At 46.7% G+C, this 19370-nt stretch overlaps 1 protein-coding gene across 1 annotated transcript in view; it reads right to left on the bottom strand.

Annotated features, from left to right (window-relative positions):
- CPT1A (carnitine palmitoyltransferase 1A) overlaps positions 1-19370 on the bottom strand; it is a 79524-nt gene that overhangs the window by 43545 nt on the left and 16609 nt on the right. Inside the window, exons 2-4 of the mRNA XM_004383636.2 lie at positions 13568-13721; positions 9292-9431; positions 1489-1660 (exon numbers count right to left, since the gene is read on the bottom strand). Of these exons, the coding sequence (XP_004383693.1) occupies positions 1489-1660; positions 9292-9431; positions 13568-13708 (453 nt within the window). The 5' untranslated portion in view covers positions 13709-13721. The remainder of the gene's footprint in view (positions 1-1488; positions 1661-9291; positions 9432-13567; positions 13722-19370) is intronic.

The following is a 19370-nucleotide window of genomic DNA, read 5'->3' as shown; positions in this document are numbered from 1 at the left end:
TCAGCCGAGCAGTAGCAGGAAAGTGGTTTGGAACAAGGAAGTCTGGCATTAGGGGCGTGCAAGGGACGTGAGCACTGGTGAACCGGCTCCGTGTGAGCCCCCTGAAGGTTTTCAGCTGCTGGGGACAGCACGCCCAGCTGCAACGACACCACCCCCTGTTGATGGCGAGAACGGTACAGGCTGCACAGGAGGACCCGCCTCAGGCCACAGCTCACCAGATTACTAGGAGCTTGTTTCACTTATAAAACCATGAAATATCCCAATGAGAGCAAAGGCTTTAAAGCAAAATCTTCAATTATGATCCGTCCTGTTGCCATTCAGTCAGTTTCGACTCATAGCAACCCTATAGGACAAAGTAGAACCGCCCCATAGGGTTTCCAAGACTGCAATTTTACGGAAGTGGACTGCCACATCTCTCTCCTGCCAAACGCTGGAGGGTTCCAACTGCCAACCCTTCAGTTAGCAGCTGAGCACTTAAACACTGCACCACCAGGGCGCCTTCTACTTATGACCAGGTTCATTAAAATTTATCCAGGCCATTTAACAAAACACAGGTTAACACAGTCCAATGTTTCTTTACAAGGTCTTGTATTATTTACAGAAGATGGCCTCCGTGGCTACTGGAAGTTGACTTCCAACGCTCTTGGCTCCAAGCGTCATTGGTGCTATTTCTCCACCTCCTCTCACCATGCACTCTAGAACTTTCCTTGTGGTCTGTTAGCATGAGATGGCCAATTATTACACCAAATTTAGAAGTTTACAAGTTTGTTTCTTTGGAAACAAGTCTCCAGAGAGCTAGTTGGACCTGAGTAACTTGGTGAAGGCTCAGGTGACGATGACAAATGGGTAGATGGCACATAGGGAGGGGCAGACACCCGCTCACAGGCCTGCAGGGCTTACAGGGGGCTGAGTACCAAAGATGGAGGCCTCACAAGTCCAGAAACAGCTCCCACCTTGATGGTTTATTTCCAGAAAACTCGAGCTCATAAAAACCCTTACACAATGGAATTTGGACAAACATCCACGCACATGACAGTGATTCACTTTGACCAAGTGACACTTGGGCTCAGGGCCAAGGCCAGCTTCAGAGCACACTGGAAATGAACCACGAAATCATGGGCGTCCCAGTCGGGTCAGCTGAGGGAAACCAGTGAACGCCTGGCTCCATGTTAGTCAGAAAAGGTACAAAGCAGCAGCGGCTTTTACATTATGAGAAGCGCTACAAAGCAGCAGCACTTTTATTTTATGGACGACCTGAACTGCAAACCTAGCTGACGTGGCCGTTAAATGCTTAGCACTTTCGAGCGCCATTAAAGGATAAACACTCTCAGGCCCAAACGTACATGTCATTGTGAATCAAGCCCCTCCAGGAAGTAAGGACGACACCCAGCTCCCAAGAGTCAGAGGGGCAAACGTTCCACAAGGATCCTTATTTCAAGAGTAGAAACCATCGATACCAGTGCCACACCGAGCCAGAAGTGGGATTACCATCCAGATCTTGGTTGCGCGGCTCATCTTGCCGTGCTCGTCGAACATCCACCCGTGGTAGGAGAGCAGCACCTTCAGGGAGTAGCGCATGGTGATGATGAGCGCCACCCACAGGCCAGTGCCAAACAGGACGCCGCTGACAACGTTCTTTGTCTGGTCCGACATGTAGCCACTGCCGAAGCAAAACAAGACAAATCGCAAACACGTTAGCATGGAAAAGAGATGGTGTGGGCCGCAACTGTGCAAGACCTGTGCTAAAAGACTGGACCACCCCCTGCCTGGCAGTGTGTCGTACTGTGGTGGCTCGCGTGTTGCTATGATACTAGAAATATGCCACCACTATTTCAAATACCAGCAGGATCACCCATGGTGGACAGGTTTCAGCGGCGCTTTCAGACTGAGGATAGGAAGAAAGGCCTGGCAATCAAACCTCCAAAAATCAGCCATTAAATCCTAAGGATCACGACAGTATACTGTGCAACACAGTGCTGGAAGATGAGACCCCCAGGTTGGAAGGCACTAAAAATACACAGTGGCTGAAACTCTGGACTTGAGCATGCCAACCATCGCGAAGATGGAGCAGGACCGGCAGTGTTTCGTTCTGTTGTACGTGAGGTTGCCAAGAGTCAGAGCTGAATTGACTGCAATGAACAACACCAAAAAAAACGGAGCAGCCCCTGTTCACCACGATAAAGAACACATAACACCAAGTGGGCGTTAGGCCGCGCCAGAGAGAACGCTGGCGTGAACCCACCTCTCAAAAGGGTTACAGGCAATTTTCTTCCCACCTCAAGATGAATCAGCTCAATATGCTTTGGGGCTCCATAAAGCTAACCAAGGATAATACATGTAATCAGGAAAAAGCAACTTCTTCCTCCAAAGACTCGAGCCCTGTTGGCGCAGTGGTTAACAGCTCAGCTGCTAAGTAAAAGGTCGGCAGTTCAAATCCACCAGCTGTTCCTTGGGAATCCTATGGGGCAGTTCTATTCTGCCATATAGGGTCGCTATGAGTCAGAACTGACTCAATGGCAAGAGGTTTCCTCCAGAGACTAGGGACGACGACATAGGGGACACTGTGAGACTGCTAACTTGTACCACACCCTCCCACAATGAAAACTACACGCCAAGACAATGTGTACTTCCTGGACTAGGGGCTTCCAGCAATTCTGAGCAATTTTTCCCTGCTCTTTATGTTTTGTTTTCTCTCACACACACCTTTGGATTTTGCAATTACTCATAAGAAACTTAAATCATTTGGCACAAATATCACTTAAAACTATTTAATCAATAGAGCTTGTTTTTACATGATTAACGTAATCAACGTCATTGACTTGTACATGAAAAAATACTGAGTTGGTGCAAAAAAACAATACTCAAAAAAAAAAAAATTCCCCCAAAAATGGAAAAAGAAAAACAAAAGAGCTTGTTTTTGACAGAGATAGGAATATTTATCATGGATAAATGAGTTGCTCATATGAATGATCATTCAAATAATAAACACAGAAAATGGTTTCAATTGCGATGGAAAATTAAGTATTTTATGGTAAACGTGGACCTTAACAATGAGAAGAGATGCAGCTATTCATACATCTTTGTGGTTTTGATTTTAGTTTTAGAAACTGGAAAATAATTTAAAAATAATAAATATTTAAGGGTGCTTCAAATTATTAAACCAGCCAATACCTAAAGGTATATCCAATATTCACAAACCACCAATTATATGACACTTAAATGACACAGAAACTAATATCTTCAAGGTAAAATACTTTCGTTTCAAAACTTCTATCTTTCTATAACCTGTCAAATCTTACCCTAAAATTTAACTGTAGTCTCTACTTTAAACCCTACGTTCTTTTCTAATAACCTAATCTATAAGCAAACTTAGGCTTAGGATTTAAGAAGCTATTTTCTGGATAATGTACACCTTAGATTTCTAAGTATTACATCAATGAAGGGAAAAGACACACATACATACTCAACTCTCAAAAATCAAACAGCATTTTAGCATAAACAAATAAATGACATGTTCAGGATTTTTTAAACATATATACATATGTCGTTGTTGTTAGGTGCCATTGAGTTGATTTTGACTCATAGTGACCCCATGTGACACAGTAGAACTGCCCCAAGGGTCTTCTAGGCTGTAATCTTTAAGGGAGCAAATTGCCAGGTCTTCCTCCTGTTGATGGACATATATGTATATACACGTGTGTGTGTATATATATATATATATATATATGTATATATATATGTACACACACACATATATATAATATACATATGTATACACATATGTATATGTAATACACATTATACACACACACACAGACACGCATATACTCATATACACATGTTGTTGTTTGTTAGGTGCTGTCGAGTCAGTTCCAACACATAGTGACCCTATATACCACAGAACAAAATACCACCCAGTCCTATGCCATGCTCACAATCGTTATGTTTGAGCCCATCGTTGCAGCCACTGTGTCAGTCCAGCTCGTTGAGGGTCTTCCTCTTTTTCACTGACCGTTCTACTTTACCAAGCATGATGTCCTTCTCCAGGGACCAATCCCTCCTGATAACATGTCCAAAGTATGTGAGACGAAGTCTCTTCATCCTTGCTTCTAAGGAGCATTCTAGTTGTACTTCTTCCAAGACAGATTTGTTCGTTCTTTTGGCAGTCCATGGTACAGTCAATACTCTTCGCCAACACCACAATTCAAAGGCGTCAATTCTTTGGTCTTCCTTATTCACTGTCCAGCTTTTGCATGCATGAGGCGACTGAAAACACCATGGCTTTTTGCCCAACGCAATGGGTCTTTTGATTTCTTGACTGCTACTTCCATGGGTGTTGATTGTGGATCCAAGTAAAAGGAAATCCTTGACAACTTCAATCTTTTCTCCATGTATCATGATGCTGCTTATTGGTCCAGTTGTGAGGATTTTTGTTTTCTTTATGTTGAGGTGTAATCCATACTGAAGGCTGTGGTCTTTGATCTTCATCAGTAAGGGCTTCAAGTTCTCTTCACTTTCAGCAAGCAAGGTTGTGTTATCTGCATAATGCAGGTTGTTAACAAGTCTTCCTCCAATCCTGATGCCACATGCTTCTTCATATAGTCCAGCTTCTTGGATTACGTGCTCAGCATACAGATTGAATAGGTATGGTGAAAGGATACAACCCTGGCGCACACCTTTCCTGACTTTAAACCACACAGTATCCCCTTGTTCTGTCTTAACAACTGCCTCTTGATCCATGTACAGGTCCCTCATGAGCACAATTAAGTGTTCTGGAATTCCCATTCTTCACAATGTTATCCATAATTTGTTATGATCTACACAGTCGAATGTCTTTGCATAGTCAATAAAACACAGGTAAACATATACATACACACACATATATAACACATACACATATGTATATATATATATATAAACACACATACATGCACATACATAAATGCACTTTCATAAAAAGCATCAGCAAAAAACTTTCATTTAAAAATCACATTTTGTAACAGGCTGCTGGGGATGGACAGACGAGACAAACCCCTTCGGCCACGTCCAGTTGCTCGGCTTCTGAAAGCAGCTGCCTGGGATCTCAGAGACCCTTCCTGGGATCTCAGAGACCCTTCCTGGGATCTCAGAGACCCTTCCTGGAAGCAGGAAGACGCTGGCCCAGTTTATCACAATAGGTTTAGAGAGACAAAGAAACAAATCTTCTAAAGACCCAGATTATAAAGGGCTTTAAATAGCCAACACTTCTAAATACAATCCAATGTGAACAGGCAACCCACACCAGAGAGCAAATTAAAAATCCGTGTCAAACCCACAACAGCCTGCAGAGCACACGGGACCAACACAATGCATGTCCACAGGTGCGCTCTGCCCACAGGTGAGCTCTGCCCACAGGTGAGCGGGCTGCGACTCGTCAGTAACCAAAGAGAGGAGAGAGGCGTGGGCGCCGGAGCGCCTGGGTCTGCCAGCTGCTTTCCAAGGGATGAGAGTGACAGCGTCCCTGCCACAGCTTCCCCAGTCAGACCACGGAATCCAGCAGGCATCCAAGCCCAGGCACGCTTCCACAAAAATGACAGGGAATTTTCATTCTGTCCCCTGCAGATGCTAATAAAGGCACAAACCAGGGTATAATATCCAACTGGCGATTACAAGTCCCTCAGCTGGGCACTAAATCCCTTCCCGAGTCTCCAGGGGCTCTGTGAATAAGGAATAGGGCACAGAGGACGCCTCTCCAGACCCTTCCGCAAAATGAGGCTCAGGAGTTAGGGGCATCTATTAACATCATCAAAGCCCTGATAGCCTGGTGGTCAAGAGATCAGCCACTAACTGAAAAGGTCGGCTGTTCAAATCCACCAGCCACTCCTTGAAAACCCTATGGGGAAGTTCTACTTTGTCCTATAAGGTCGGAATCAACTCAACGGCAACAGGTTTGTTTTTTCTTTGGTTTAATAACACTATCTGGATGAAGTGCGCTCATACGAATATTCGTATCGCTAAGTTAAATCCGGTTGATCTTTTATTTAGAGTCATCCCAAAGAAATTCTGTGAGTGGGTTTTAATATACATCGTACTTTCCTAGTTTATCTTCCTGTTGCTTTTTGACTGAATGACGTGTAAACCCAAACAACCAACAGGGCTCAATGACAAAGATCCGGAACTCCATTTTTGACTTGGCCACAATCCCAGCACTGGGATACATGCTCAGGAAGCCTGTGGGCACACCGAGTCCCATTATGTTATGTCTCTCCTGCATCTGACTCCACCTTCCACACACAACGCCAGCCTGAACAACAACGTCCCACCATGGAACAAGGACTTGGGGAGTGTTATTTCTCTAGGCAGAGCCCCGGTGGCGCAGTGGTGAAGAGCTCTCAGGCTGCTAACCAAAACGTTGGCAGCTGCTCCTTGGAAACCCTATGGGGCAGTTCTACTCTATCCTACAGGGTCGCTACGAGTTGGAACTGACTTGATGGCAATGGATATTTTTCTAGGAGTCCCTCGGTGGTGCAAACGGTTAAGCACTGGACTAACCAGAAGGTTGGTGGTTCAAACCCACCCAGAGGTGCCTCAGAAGAAAGATCTGGCAATCTTCTAAAAACCTTGAAAACCCTATGGAGCAGTTCTTTACTCTGTACATATGGATCGCTATGAGACGGAATCGACTTGACAGCAACGAACAACCGAACAACAGTCATAGACCTAAAATGTTTGTAAATGGAAGTAGACAACACAGAAGCAGGATCACGTGTCTGGCATGGGCTAGCTGTGGACACTTCAAAGATACTGTAGTGCTTTCAAACTAGAAAATAAAAATACACATTCAAGCACAGGGGTCACAGGAGCAAACAAGGTAATGCCCCCGTGTTCCATTGTCCGGCCACTCAATAGTCACTACAGCGGTGGTGTTTGTTTTGCATTTCTCTCACAGGAAGGTTCTCTGAGAAGAGGCTTAGTGGTATATAGTCAGCCCTCCATATCTGCAGGTTCTGCATCTGTGCATTCAAACAACTTTGAATCGAAAATATTAAAAAAAAAAAAAAAAAGTTCCAAAAAGCAAAACTTGAATTTGCTGCACACTGAGCACTATGCTGAAACCGTGTGAAATGAAGTGACAGCACCCCCTGCTGTAGCCTCCCACCACTTCACAGATCCTCAGGCTCTCTCCAGCACTTGTTGTTTGAGCATTGTTTGCCCTGTGTCTCAGTCGTTCGCTACTTGTTTTGTGTGTATCTTTTGTTTCTGGGAAAAAATGGCTCCTAAAAAGTAATGAAGTGGTCAAAGCAGTCCCTCAAAGGCTAAGTGTGAGGTGTTAAGGAGAGCAGGCAGAAGGAGTTTCAGGCTAGTAAGGGATGGCTGGCTCACTATGGAAAGCGCTGCAGGCTCCAGAACTTCAAGATCACAGGAGAACCAGCATCGGCTGATACCCAGGCAGAGTTAGCGTTCCCAGAAGAGCTCAGGAAACTCATAGAAGAGAAACGCTACCTTCCAGAGCAGTCTTCATTTGTGATGAAACAATTACTTACATAGCATTCACATTGTATTAGGTATTATAAGTAATCTAGAGATGATTTAAAGTACGCCAGAGGATGTACACAGGTTACATGCAAATACTATACCATTTCATATAAGGAACTTGAGCATCTGTGGATTTTGGCATCTGGGGGGGTAGGGGTGGGGGTGGGGGTCCTGGAAACAATGCCCCCAGATACTGAAGAAAGACTGTACTGAAGAAAGCACTGATTTTGGTGTTGAGTAGATTCCCATTTCTTCTTTCCGCCATCTTGGGCGAGAACACACATCTCCCTGAATATCTCCCATGGATACAACAGAGATGTCTGAACAAGGCCACCTGATATGCCTACACGAGGTCACTGGGCCTGGGTGCTGACCCACAGGAGATCCTGGATGAGAGTCAGGGACACCCTGGAGCTCAACGTTGAATAAAGGAATTGGAGGTGTTCAACCAGCGTTGACTGAATAAACACCCAGCATGCCCTTTTTTAAAATTTTTTCTTTTTCTTACCCTCCTTTTCTGAGTTGTTCCTCTCTCATTAACATAAACTCATTGCCACCTAAAGTTCCTATCTAATCTTTCAAGTTGCTGTTGTCGATCTGTTCCCACATAGATAGCTCTTAACAGAGTATAATGCTCAAGGCAGACCTTTTTTACTAGTTAAGCTGAACTATTGCTTCGTTTTAAGAAGACTTCAAGGGAAATTTTTGGTTTAAGGTTTAAAGATTATCTCAGGGCAATAGTTTCAGGGGTTCATCCAGTCTCCATGGCTCCAGAAAGTCTGGAGTCTACGAGAATTTGAAATTCTGTTCCGCATTTTCCCCCTTTTGATCAGGATTCTTCTCCAAAATTTTTTATTAAAAATGTTCAGTAATGGTAGCCGGGCACCATCCAGTTCTTCTGGTCTCATGGCCCAGCGTGCCCTTTAGAGCATTCCAACACACCTGCATGAGACCCAGGCACCAGGAGCTTCTTAGAGAAAAATATCCACCCACATGCACCTCCAGGGAGTCCCTGAGTGGCAAAAACGGTTAAGTGCTTGACCACTAGATGAAAGGTTGGCAGTTCCAACCCACCCAGAGGCTCCTTGGAAGACAGGCCCAGCGATCTGCTTCTGACAGATCACAGCCTTGAAAACCCTGTGCAGGAGCTCTACGCAGCACACGTGAGGTCTCCAGGAGTTGGAATGGACTCAATGGCAACCAACAACAACAACACGCACAGCTTATTGGATTCCTGCCCTTGAGTTTAGAGGGAGTAGAATTTAATAACAAAGGCACCTCTGGGACAAATCTCTTGGCAAAAAGAGAGCCTGCTTTCCAACTCCTAGAAAAATCTAAAATTCCAAGAGGAGTGATAGGGGTTTCCCAGGGGGTTTCTAAACCACTGAGAGGGATCTAAGAGGCTGAGGTCACCCCATAGCACCCCACAGCAATCTGTTCACAGGGGAACAGTTGTAACTCTCGAATGGACTCAAAAGGCACAGAAACAACCATGCTGGGGACCAACTCCCTGGGCAGAAATTTCCCTGGCGGACCCTGTTGGCCAGGCTAGACGCTCCCAGGGCTTCAGAGAGAGGGACCACAACTCCTGGGGGACCTTAATACGAGACCAGAAAACAGGAAGCAAGTCTACAAGCGGACAGTCAGCAAACGCTTCCACTGAATCCAGAACAGGAGGAGGTCTCCACCGCCATGGTGTTTGAGAAGACAGACAAACGCTGGCAGTGAAGCATCAATCACTTCCAGGATCATCTACCACGTGACAGAATGACTTACGTCCTGTCCAGGGTCTGGTTGATTTTTGCGATGATTCCCAGTGAGGGGTCGATCTTGGCGTACATGGTTGACATCACGCCCACCACCACGATGAGCCAGCTTGAGGGACTGGCCGGGTACACGCCTGTGATGATTCCATTCTGAAAGCAAGCACACGCCATAAGCAACGCCCTTCGCATAGACGCAAACGTTAAATCAGATGTCCCCCGGCCACCTCTGGAGCTCGACAACCCCAGGCAGGTGCCAGGCAATGGGGAGAAGACGGTTTGAGGCATATGGTTTGTGACATGCTGTCACTAGCTGGAAATCTTTCCCAGTTTACATCTCTCTGCTGTTCTAACTTTCTCCCAATTTCTTCCCTTCCTCTACTTCTGAGCCAAAAAACCTCCCAAGTTTCTCAAAGACTGATCCCAGGACTTGAGAATCACCTGTGGTACCAGGTTAGCGTACAGATTCCTGGGCTCCACCCAGACTGACTCCCAACACCCACTGGCTGGGGACGGGCCACCAAGCCATCTGGTCTTCCCCTACTCTGCTCTGATCTATGGTGCCCTGGGACCCTAGCTCCAGTCACCCCTCCCACCTCTCCTCAGTCAAGATGTCTGCTTGACCTCAAATATTTAAAGAACTCCTGGGCTGTCAAGAATTTGCTGTAAAATGCTCCGAAACAAAAAAAAAAAACCCAAACCCGTTGCCATCGAGTCCATTCTGACTCATAGAGACCCTACAGGACAGAGTAGAACTGCCCCATAGGGTTTCCAAGGAGTGGCTGGTGGATTCGAACTGCCGACCTTTTGGTTAGCAGTCGTACTCTTTACCACAACACCACCAGGGCTCCAAAATCCCCACAGTCTCCTTTTAATACTCCAGCCTCACCTCAAAAAAGGTGAAACAAGATGATTGGCAAAATACTGATGATTGAAGCTGCGAGATTAACAGGGAAAGCTGCTAATCTATCCTCTTTACGTTTGTGTATGTTTGAAATTTTCCAATTAAAAAAAAAAACCTTGTTTACCAAAGCCATCATAATTTAAGATACTGATGTGAACAAGACAATGGATTTTACACACTATCAAAAGCCGTTTATCTGAATTCCCTTAAAGATATTTGCACCCCTAAATGTTAGTCCTACTGGATCTCCAATCACTGGAAGATGTAGGAGAAAGAGATTTTAACAAAGGGGATTGTCTCCTGTTCTCAGTAATAGAAAATTTTCTCAACCGTCTCATGAGCAGCGGGACACAGAAGGCCCACCTACATTTTCCACCTTGCGGGGTTTACTGGTAAGCTGCTGTACCAGGACATGCTGCCAGCAGGTGGGGACTGTCTAACTGCCTGAAATGGAAGAAATGGGCGTGTGCTACAAATTACTGTTCCTCCAGGGTATCGTGTGAGGTGTTATACCCTGAAGCTGTGATTGTGCAAAACTTTTGTCTCTTCTGGCTTTTGCACTGCGAGCTAAGCCTTGTAAGTATACTTCTGGGTTCCTTGGCGTTAATTCGGAAGTTGTGTTTCTCGCGATGATCACGTTCCCTCCAATACTGCATTTTCAGGCGCCATCCACTGTATGCACCTGTCAAGGAATGCAGACGGCGACGCAGGGCCCAGGGGGACGTATCTGTCCAGCAGAATCCTACCCCGCGTCCAGAGGGACGTATGTGTCCCACATAATCCTACCCCCGCCAGAGTCCAGTGTGACAAATGTGTCCCGCATATCCTACCCTTAGAATCCAGAGGGACATATGTGCCCACGTAATATGTATCAAAATCTATATTTCATAACAAAGTTTCGGAAATGCTCCTTGATGCAGCAGGCCTTCTGTTAATGAAAACACGTGGTATCAACCAATAATTTTTAAAAAACTGAATTTGTATCTGAAAAGGTTAAAAAATAAAATAATAAAAATAAATTAATTAGAATTAAATAAAAGTAAATAAATGAAGGGAGAGAAGGAGGAGGGGGGAATTTTGCGGATAAACAAGTCCCCTGCTCCTCGTGACCTTCCCAATCCTTCTGGAAGCTCACCAAGGCCCTTGTGTCGGAAGCAGCCCTGGCAGCCCTCACTGACCCCCTCCTGAGCGATCTGAGTGTCCCCTGGAAACCACCCGGTACGCGCGGTCATGCACTCCTTATTGTACATTTCCACATCTGGCCTCCTCAGCTGTGCTATAAAAACCAAACCCGTTCCTGTCGGGTCAACTCCGACTCCTGGTGGCCCCTTGTGTGTGTCAGAGCAGAACTGCACTCCGTGGGGTTTTCACTGGGTGTGCTCTTTCAGAAGCAGATCACCAGGGCTTTCTTCCAAGGTGCCTCTTGGTGGACTCGAACGGCCAACCTTTTGGTTAGTAGCTGAGCACTTAAACGGGCACTACCCAAGGTCTCCTAGCTGTACTATAAAACCAAACCACCAGGCCCGCTGCCGTCGAGTCAGTTCCAATTCATGGAACTTCCATAGGGTCTTCTTGGCTGTAATCTTTACGGAAGAAGATTGCCAGGTTTTTTTTCCAGTGCCACCGCGTAGGTTCAAACTGCCAACCTTTATGTCAGGAGTTGAGCACTTAAGTGTTTGAGCCACCCAGGCACTCCTAATTTTAAAAGGTCTTTAAAATCAGAACCATCTTTTCACTGGGTTGAATATGATGGCTAGGCCTCTGGACCCACGCTTCTGTTTTCTTTAGATGTGAAGGTAAAAGGGCAAGTCCTCAGCCAAATCCTCGATGGCCCAGCTTAGCTTTGCCTCCCTGGTTGTTCCCCACTAGATGGCACCCTCCTCCACTGCCGACGGATAACGCCGCCTGGTTGAGGGCTAATGGGATGTGACCCGTCATCTACCTGGGCCCAAGGACCCTCCGCTGAGCCCAAGACACTCCTCCTGCCAGGCTGGGGCTCGCCCACCTTCTCCTCCACGTCATGCGGCCCCCTCCTCCAGCTCCTCTAAACCCTCACTGTGCCACCCTCTGAGAAGGAAGACAGAGAACCCCAACTCCGAACAGCAGCTGCCCTGGAGGTGGGCAACACTCACGTCTACCTCACTACCCTCATCTCCTCCAAAACTTTCTAAACACGCATTTACCGCTTCTGTGATTTTACAAAATTAATTAAGCGGGGAGCAGAACTCAAATTCTAGTGAAAAGACCCGACTTAACGGTCTGACTGAGACGGGAGGAACCCCAGAGAGCATGACCCTGGACTCTGTCAATCCAGCACTAAAACCATTCCCGAGGCCAACTCTTCAGACAAAGATTAGACTGGACTGTGGGACATAAAATGATACTCGTGAAGAGTGTGCTTCTTAGCTCAAGTAGATAACATGAGACTAAATGGGCAGCTCCTGTCCGGAGGTGAGATGAGAAGGCAGAGAGGGTCAGGAGCTGGCTGAATGGACACGGGAAATCAGGGGTGGAAAGGAAGAGTGTGCTGGCATAGCATAGGGAGAGCAACTAGGCTCACATAACAATGTGTGTATAAATTTTTGTATGAGAGACTAACTTGAATTGTAAACTTTTACTTACAGTACAATAAAATAATAAAATTTAAAGATCAATTAAAAACAAAAGAATAAAATGTAAATGACTCTTGTGCTTAAAAGGGTGAACAAATTTCCACTTCTTCAGGCAAGCCGAACTGAGAACATGTGGCGTTAACTGTATCTGAATTTTCATGGACGTTTTTCGATGCTGGAATTATTTTATGGGCAAGACATTTATTAAAGAAAATTGCTGAAGTTTATACAATTGGAAAAAAAATCCTTTTTTCTACTAGGTGTAAAGGATTCTGGACTCAGAGCAGACGACATGGATTCTAGTCTCTCCTCTGCCTTCCACCTACCCTCTCGGAGCCTCAGTTTCCTCGCCAACCCGCCCTGCTCACCTTACAGAATTCCTTCAAGAACTCAGTGAGCCAATACATGCGGAAGTGTTTCAAAAACTTACCATGGAAATATAAACCTTGTGCTAGTTATAACTCTGAAATACTTATACTTCAACAGTATCTAGAAAACTATTGCTTAGATATTAAAATGAACATTATTTTTAAAAAAAACAGCCGCCATTGAGTCAGCTGTAACTCATGACGACCTCGTGTGTCAGAGTAGAACTGTGCTCCAAGGGGTTTTCAGTGGCTGATCTTTTGGAAGTAGATCGCCAGGTCTTTCTTCTGAGGCACCTTTGGGTGGACTGGAACTTCTAACCTTTCAGTTACCAGCTGAGTGCATTAATGCATTGTACCACCTGGCAACTGTGAATATTATATAGACTCAAACAAAGAACTGCAAACCTTGAATCTGATGAACTTCTTTTTCCAGGAATGAAGTCCAGAGAGACAGATTTGTTTAAGTGCCTCATGGCTCAGCTGGAGGTCGATCCCGTCTGGGGTGACGGTGAACTGAAAGGCCACAGCTTGGTGAGCTTCCGCCATCGTGAATGATTACCTGGGGAGGAAAAAGACTGTAGAAAATTCCTTATACAGAAATTTAGTTCACTCTGAGATTAAGTTTTTCCTCTCCGTTGAATAGATTTAATACTTTTCATAAACAGATCCAGTTCAGAGCCATCATACCTCACACCCTACTCCCCTATCAGAGGAGCCCTGGTAGTGCAGTGGTTAAGCACTTGACTGCTAACCAAAAGGTCAGCAATTCCAACCCACCAGCTGCTCTGTGGAAAAAAGCTATGGCAGTCTGCTTCCGTAAAGATTAACCAAACCAAACCTATTGCCATCAAGTCAATTCTGACTCACAGCGACCCTACAGGACACAAGAGAACTGCCCCATAGGGTTTCCAAGGCTGTAGATCTTTACGGAAGCAGACCGCCACATCTTTCTCACAGTCTTGGAAACCCCACAGGGCAGTTCCACTCTGTCCTAGAGGGTTGCTATGAGTCGGAATTGACTTGACAACAACTGGTTTGTTTGTTTGATTTATCCCCTGCCCAGTACTGTATCAACAATCACTGCCTTGTGCTTAAGAGACCCTGGATGATCAGCAGAGGCTGGGGACCCCTGAGCCTCTTGTCTGGCCTCCAGGCCCAGGTCTGTGGATCCCTCACCCCCCACTGTGACGTCCAGACCCCAGGCACAGGGGACTTCCTCACTCCCACTCCAGACCCCAGGAGCAGGGCTTCCCCTACCCCCACCTGCAGTCCCCAGGAGCAGGGACCCCCTCACCTCTATTCCAGGACCAGGAGCAGGGACCCCTCACCCCCATTCCGGGCCCCAGGAGCAGGAATCCCCTACCGTCACTCCAGGCCCAGGAGCAGGGATCCCCCACCTCCAGACCGCAGGCACAGGGATCCCCCCCAGCCCTGGCCCTAGCCATCCCAGGGAACCACACCTCCAGGCCAGCAGCCCAGTCCGCACCCCACTCACCATGGAAGCCAACGTTTGTTTAGCAACTTACTCTGCAAAGACCTATCTCCTCTAGCCCGCCAGCCCCGAGGCTGGCCTAGAAGAAACCCCGAAGGTCCTCCCACGAGTCCACAATGGCCCTGACCTGACCTTCAGGTAGGAACGCCGGGCCTAACGCCCAACGCCTTACTGCCAGTGCCTATGGCTGCTGTTCTGAGGAGGCATTTTAAGCTTCCGCTAACGACATGAAGGGCTGTATGAAAATAAGACGGGCCGAGTCATCAAGAGCGGGTGTTCTGAGGACGAGTCCAAGACTTCCTCCTCAGAGTTTCTGACTGAACCAACTGCCTCAAACATTCAAAGGACTGAACAGTTCCCAGGGGATTTTGCCTCACCTCCACTCGCAGGTCCTTCTGGGCTGGCTTCCCAGCCGGCAAAAGAAAACACACTTTGTTTCAACTGCTCTGGAGATCTAGGGTCTATTCTGTCTCCCCTTCACAAGTCTTCCTGCACAGTCCTTCCGACACCTCGCCCGCCATAGCGGCCTCACCTTCTTCCACACGCAGCCTCCCTCTCTCTCCACCGAGCCTGCTCCTCTCCCCTCTGAGGGTTGTGCTATCTCATTATCTCTGCCTACACTCTTTGGACACCAAGTTCTAAGTGGATGTCGTTGTTGTTGTTTGGTGCCGTCAAGTTGATTTTCCACTATGACGACCCTGTGTGACAGAGGAGAACCGCTCCATAGGGTTTCCTTGGCTGTAATCTTTACAGGAGCAGATCGCCAGGTCTTTCTGCCGTGAAGACTCTGAGTAGGTTCGAGCTGCTCACCTTTTGGTTAGCAGCCGAGTGCTTAACTACTGCGCCACTAGGGCCCCTTCATACACATTTACCACACACACACACAAATATACAAAAAAACAAAGAAGAAGAAGACCACTCTGTACTGAGCATGGGGTTGAGGAAGCAAGACCGGTAAGAAGCTGGGCCGTCTTCCAGGCGAGTGAGGACAGGGCCTGGCCCAGAGTGGGGACAGTGGGGAGGGGAGAATGATCAGTGGAAAACATGTTTCAGAGGCACCTGGGTGGGCTTGCTGAGGAAATGGATGCTCAGACTTCAAGCTTGAAGAGCCCCTTTGTGACCAAGAATTCACATGTGGACGACCCACTACTTTTGAAATGTCATCAGAGGCACCCAGCGCTGAGGAGAGGGCCGGGGCGGGTGACGCGTCTGAGGAGGGGGCCGGGGCGGGTGACGCGTCTGAGGAGGGGGCCGGGGTGGGTGACGCGTCTGAGAAGAGGGCCGGGGTGGGTGACACGTCTAGGATTATCAACGCCCAGAACCTGAAAGCTCTGCTTTGGTGACTTTGGAAGAAAAGAGAAAGTCAGCACAACGGCATCGCATTCTATATAGCCTTAACCATGGAGTCACCTCCAACTCACGGTGACCCCATGTGTGTCAGAGGAGAACTGGCCTCCATAGGGTTTTCAATAGCAGATTTTTCCGAAGCAGACCACCAGGCCTTCCCCCGCACCCCTCAACTATATAACTGTAGCCTAGAGTAATTTGTAAAACACTATACAACACTTACAAATTATTTGGCAGGCATCGAGTGAACATCATTGCCTGGGCAATGTTGAAGAAATGGACTCCATTTTAGAAAGCAATCACAGTTGTAAATAAATGTGTCCTACAGATGGGTCTATGATGTTGGAGCGGGCATGGAAGCAAACAGCCCCGAATCCATTTCTCAAAAAGCTACCCAAGTGGTTCGAAGATCCCCCCAGAGTCTCAAGGTTAACTCCTAACCACCCCACCCAAAGCCTTCTTCGTCCACATTGACCAAGCGGCCCTTCCCCTCTGCTCCACCTCAGCACACGAGGCAGGTGTTGAGTTAACTCCGCACAGTGCATATCACATCAGGGCAAATAAAACTACAGGAATGGTTACCCTTTAAAGAGTTATCAGATCTTCCCAGGGCTTTATACAGAACACAAAGGGACTGCTAATGACAGTGGATTAAATACAGTGTTGGTAGCCAATTCTATCCGAAGGCACCTATCCGATGCTGGCAAGGAATCCAACCTCTTCTCGGGAAAGTCAGATAGACTGGCAAGAGGTATGGCTTCCTTTCCAGGACGAACACTCCCTGGCCAGAACTATCTCAATTTAACTTGCTTATTTTGATGGGCTCGAAGCAACCCTGTGTCCTAAACACCCTTAAAATGGACACGTTTTTCTAGTTTTGCAACAGCCAAGATGGGCTGCCTGGGGCAACCTCCCTGCCTTCTAGTGTTGAGCAGGAATTAGCGAGCCCTAGGACACACACAGCTTGAGAAGCTCCATGCAAATTTAACAGGATAAATCCCACCCTCAATCCTGGTGTCTGAAAACATGGACAATGCTGCCTCATGTGGCCATCTGGGAAATGCAGGCCAAAACCCCGATGAGATACCCCTTCACACCCACTAGTATGGCTAGAATCAAAAAAACAAGTGAGAACAAGGGATGACAAGGATCTGGGGAAACTGGAACCCTCGTCCACTGCTGGTGGGAATGGAAAACGGTGCGGCTGCGTTGGAAAACAGTTTGGCAGCTCCTCCAAGGTTAGACAGAGAATTACCACATGACCAGCAGTTCCATTCGTTGGTAAAGACCCACCAGAAGTGAAAACACAAGGTCCACACAAAAATATGTACACAAATGTTCACAGCAGCATTGTTCTTAATAGCTCAAAAGTGGAAACAACCCAAACGTCCATCAACAAATGGATGGATAAATAAAACGCGATCCATCCACACGGTAAAATACTACGTGGCCGTAAAAAGGAATGAAGTCCTGACACATGCTACGTGGATGGACCTTGAAAACATTACGTTGCGTGAAAGAAGTCACATACAAAAGATCACATAGGACATGATTCCATATACATGAAACGTCCAGAATAGGCAAATCTAGAGAGACATAAAGTCGACTGGTAGGGGTGGGGGTATTGGGAGGGATGGATAAAGGATACAGGGTTTCTTTGGGGGGTGATGAAAATGTTCAAAAATTGATGGAGGTGATGGTGGCACAGCTCTGTGAATACATTAATAAACCATTAAATTGTACACCTGAAATGAGTGAATTGTATGGATGGTATGGATAGCTCAATAAAGCTGTTATCAAAATACTGCCTCGTGAACTTGAGTGCTATCTTATTTAACTTCTCGCACTGCGAGGTGTGGCGTCTCCTTGCAGTTAACAGTCTGGCCTTTGGTCCTGGTTCCTAAGAGTCAGTGAGTGGGGGAATTTATTATTCACCACACCTGAGGCCAATAAGTGGGTGTCTTGGTCACCTAGCGCTGCTAGAACAGAAATGCCACAAGTAGATGGCTTGAACAAAGAGAAATTTATTTCTTCACAGTCCAGTAGGCTACAAGTCCAAATTCAGCGTGCCGGCTCCAGGGGAAGGCTTTCTCTGTCAGTTCTGGAGGAAGGTCCTTGTGGTGCAAAAGTCCTCGCTTGGTCTGGGAGTATCTCAGCTCAGGAACCTCAGGTCCGAAGGACGCGCTCTACTCCCAGCACCGCTTTCTTGGTGGTATGAGGTTCCCATGTCTCTCTGCCTGCTTCTCTCTTTTATATCTCAAAAGAGATAGGCTTAAGACACTATCTAACCTTCTAGACCTCGTCAATATAACTGCCATAACTGCCGCTAATCCATCTTATTACATCATAGTGATAGGATTTACAACACACAGGAAAATCACATCAGATGACAAAATGGTAGACAATCATACAATACTGGGAATCATGACCCAGCCAAGTTGACAGATTATTTTTAGGGTACAAATTCAATCCATGACAGTGGGGGATTTATCATCCACCACACATTTGGCACCACAGGTAGATGATCTCTACCTCCCTGAACTGGTTTGATTCCGTGTGCACCTAAACCTTCTCAAAGATGTAATTTGGGGGGACGGGGGTGTGGATGAGTTGTTCCTCCTTTCACCCCATTCACTAGGGGTTAGCTGATGACATTAAGGAATTACTGTTAAGTAACTGTGGTGTTGGCAAAGGATACTGAATATACCATGGCCTGCCAAAAGAACGAAGAAACCTGTCTTGGAAGAAGTTCAGCCAGAATGCTCCTTAGAAGCAAGTATGGCAAGACTTCATTTCACATACTTTGGACATGTTGTCAGGAGGGACCAGTCCCTGGAGAAGGACATCATGCTAGGTTAAGCAGAGGGTCAGAGAAAAAGAGGAAGACTGTCAACAAGATGGACTGACACAGTGGCTGCAACAATGGGCTCAAGCATAGCAATGACTGTGAGGATGGCGTAGGACCAGGCAGTGTTTCGTTCTGTTGTACGTGGGGTGGCTGTGAGTCAGAACCAACTCAACAGCACCTAACAGCAACAGACCTGTGGAAAGGAGCCCTGGTGGTACAGTGGTTAAGCACTCGGCTGCTAACGGAAAGGCAGGAGGTTCGAACCTACCAGCAGCTCTGCAGGAGAAAAGTCTTGGCAACCCGCTCCCATAAAGATTATAGCCTAGGAAACCCTACAGGGCAGTTATACTCTGTCACATTGGGTTACTGAGTCAGAATCCACTGGACGCCGCCTAACAACAACAACATACCTGTGGATATAACCTCTTTGGGGAACAAGGAATTTAATGAGGCTCTATCAGCGTAGGGTGTGTTATGCTAATGAGGCTCTATCAGCGTAGGGTGTGTTATGCTAATGAGGC

The sequence above is a fragment of the Trichechus manatus genome, unplaced genomic scaffold, assembly GCF_000243295.1.
Source record: "Trichechus manatus latirostris isolate Lorelei unplaced genomic scaffold, TriManLat1.0 scaffold00113, whole genome shotgun sequence".
NCBI classification, from domain to species: Eukaryota; Metazoa; Chordata; class Mammalia; order Sirenia; family Trichechidae; genus Trichechus; species Trichechus manatus.
This window is presented reverse-complemented; position numbering and strand designations above follow the sequence as displayed.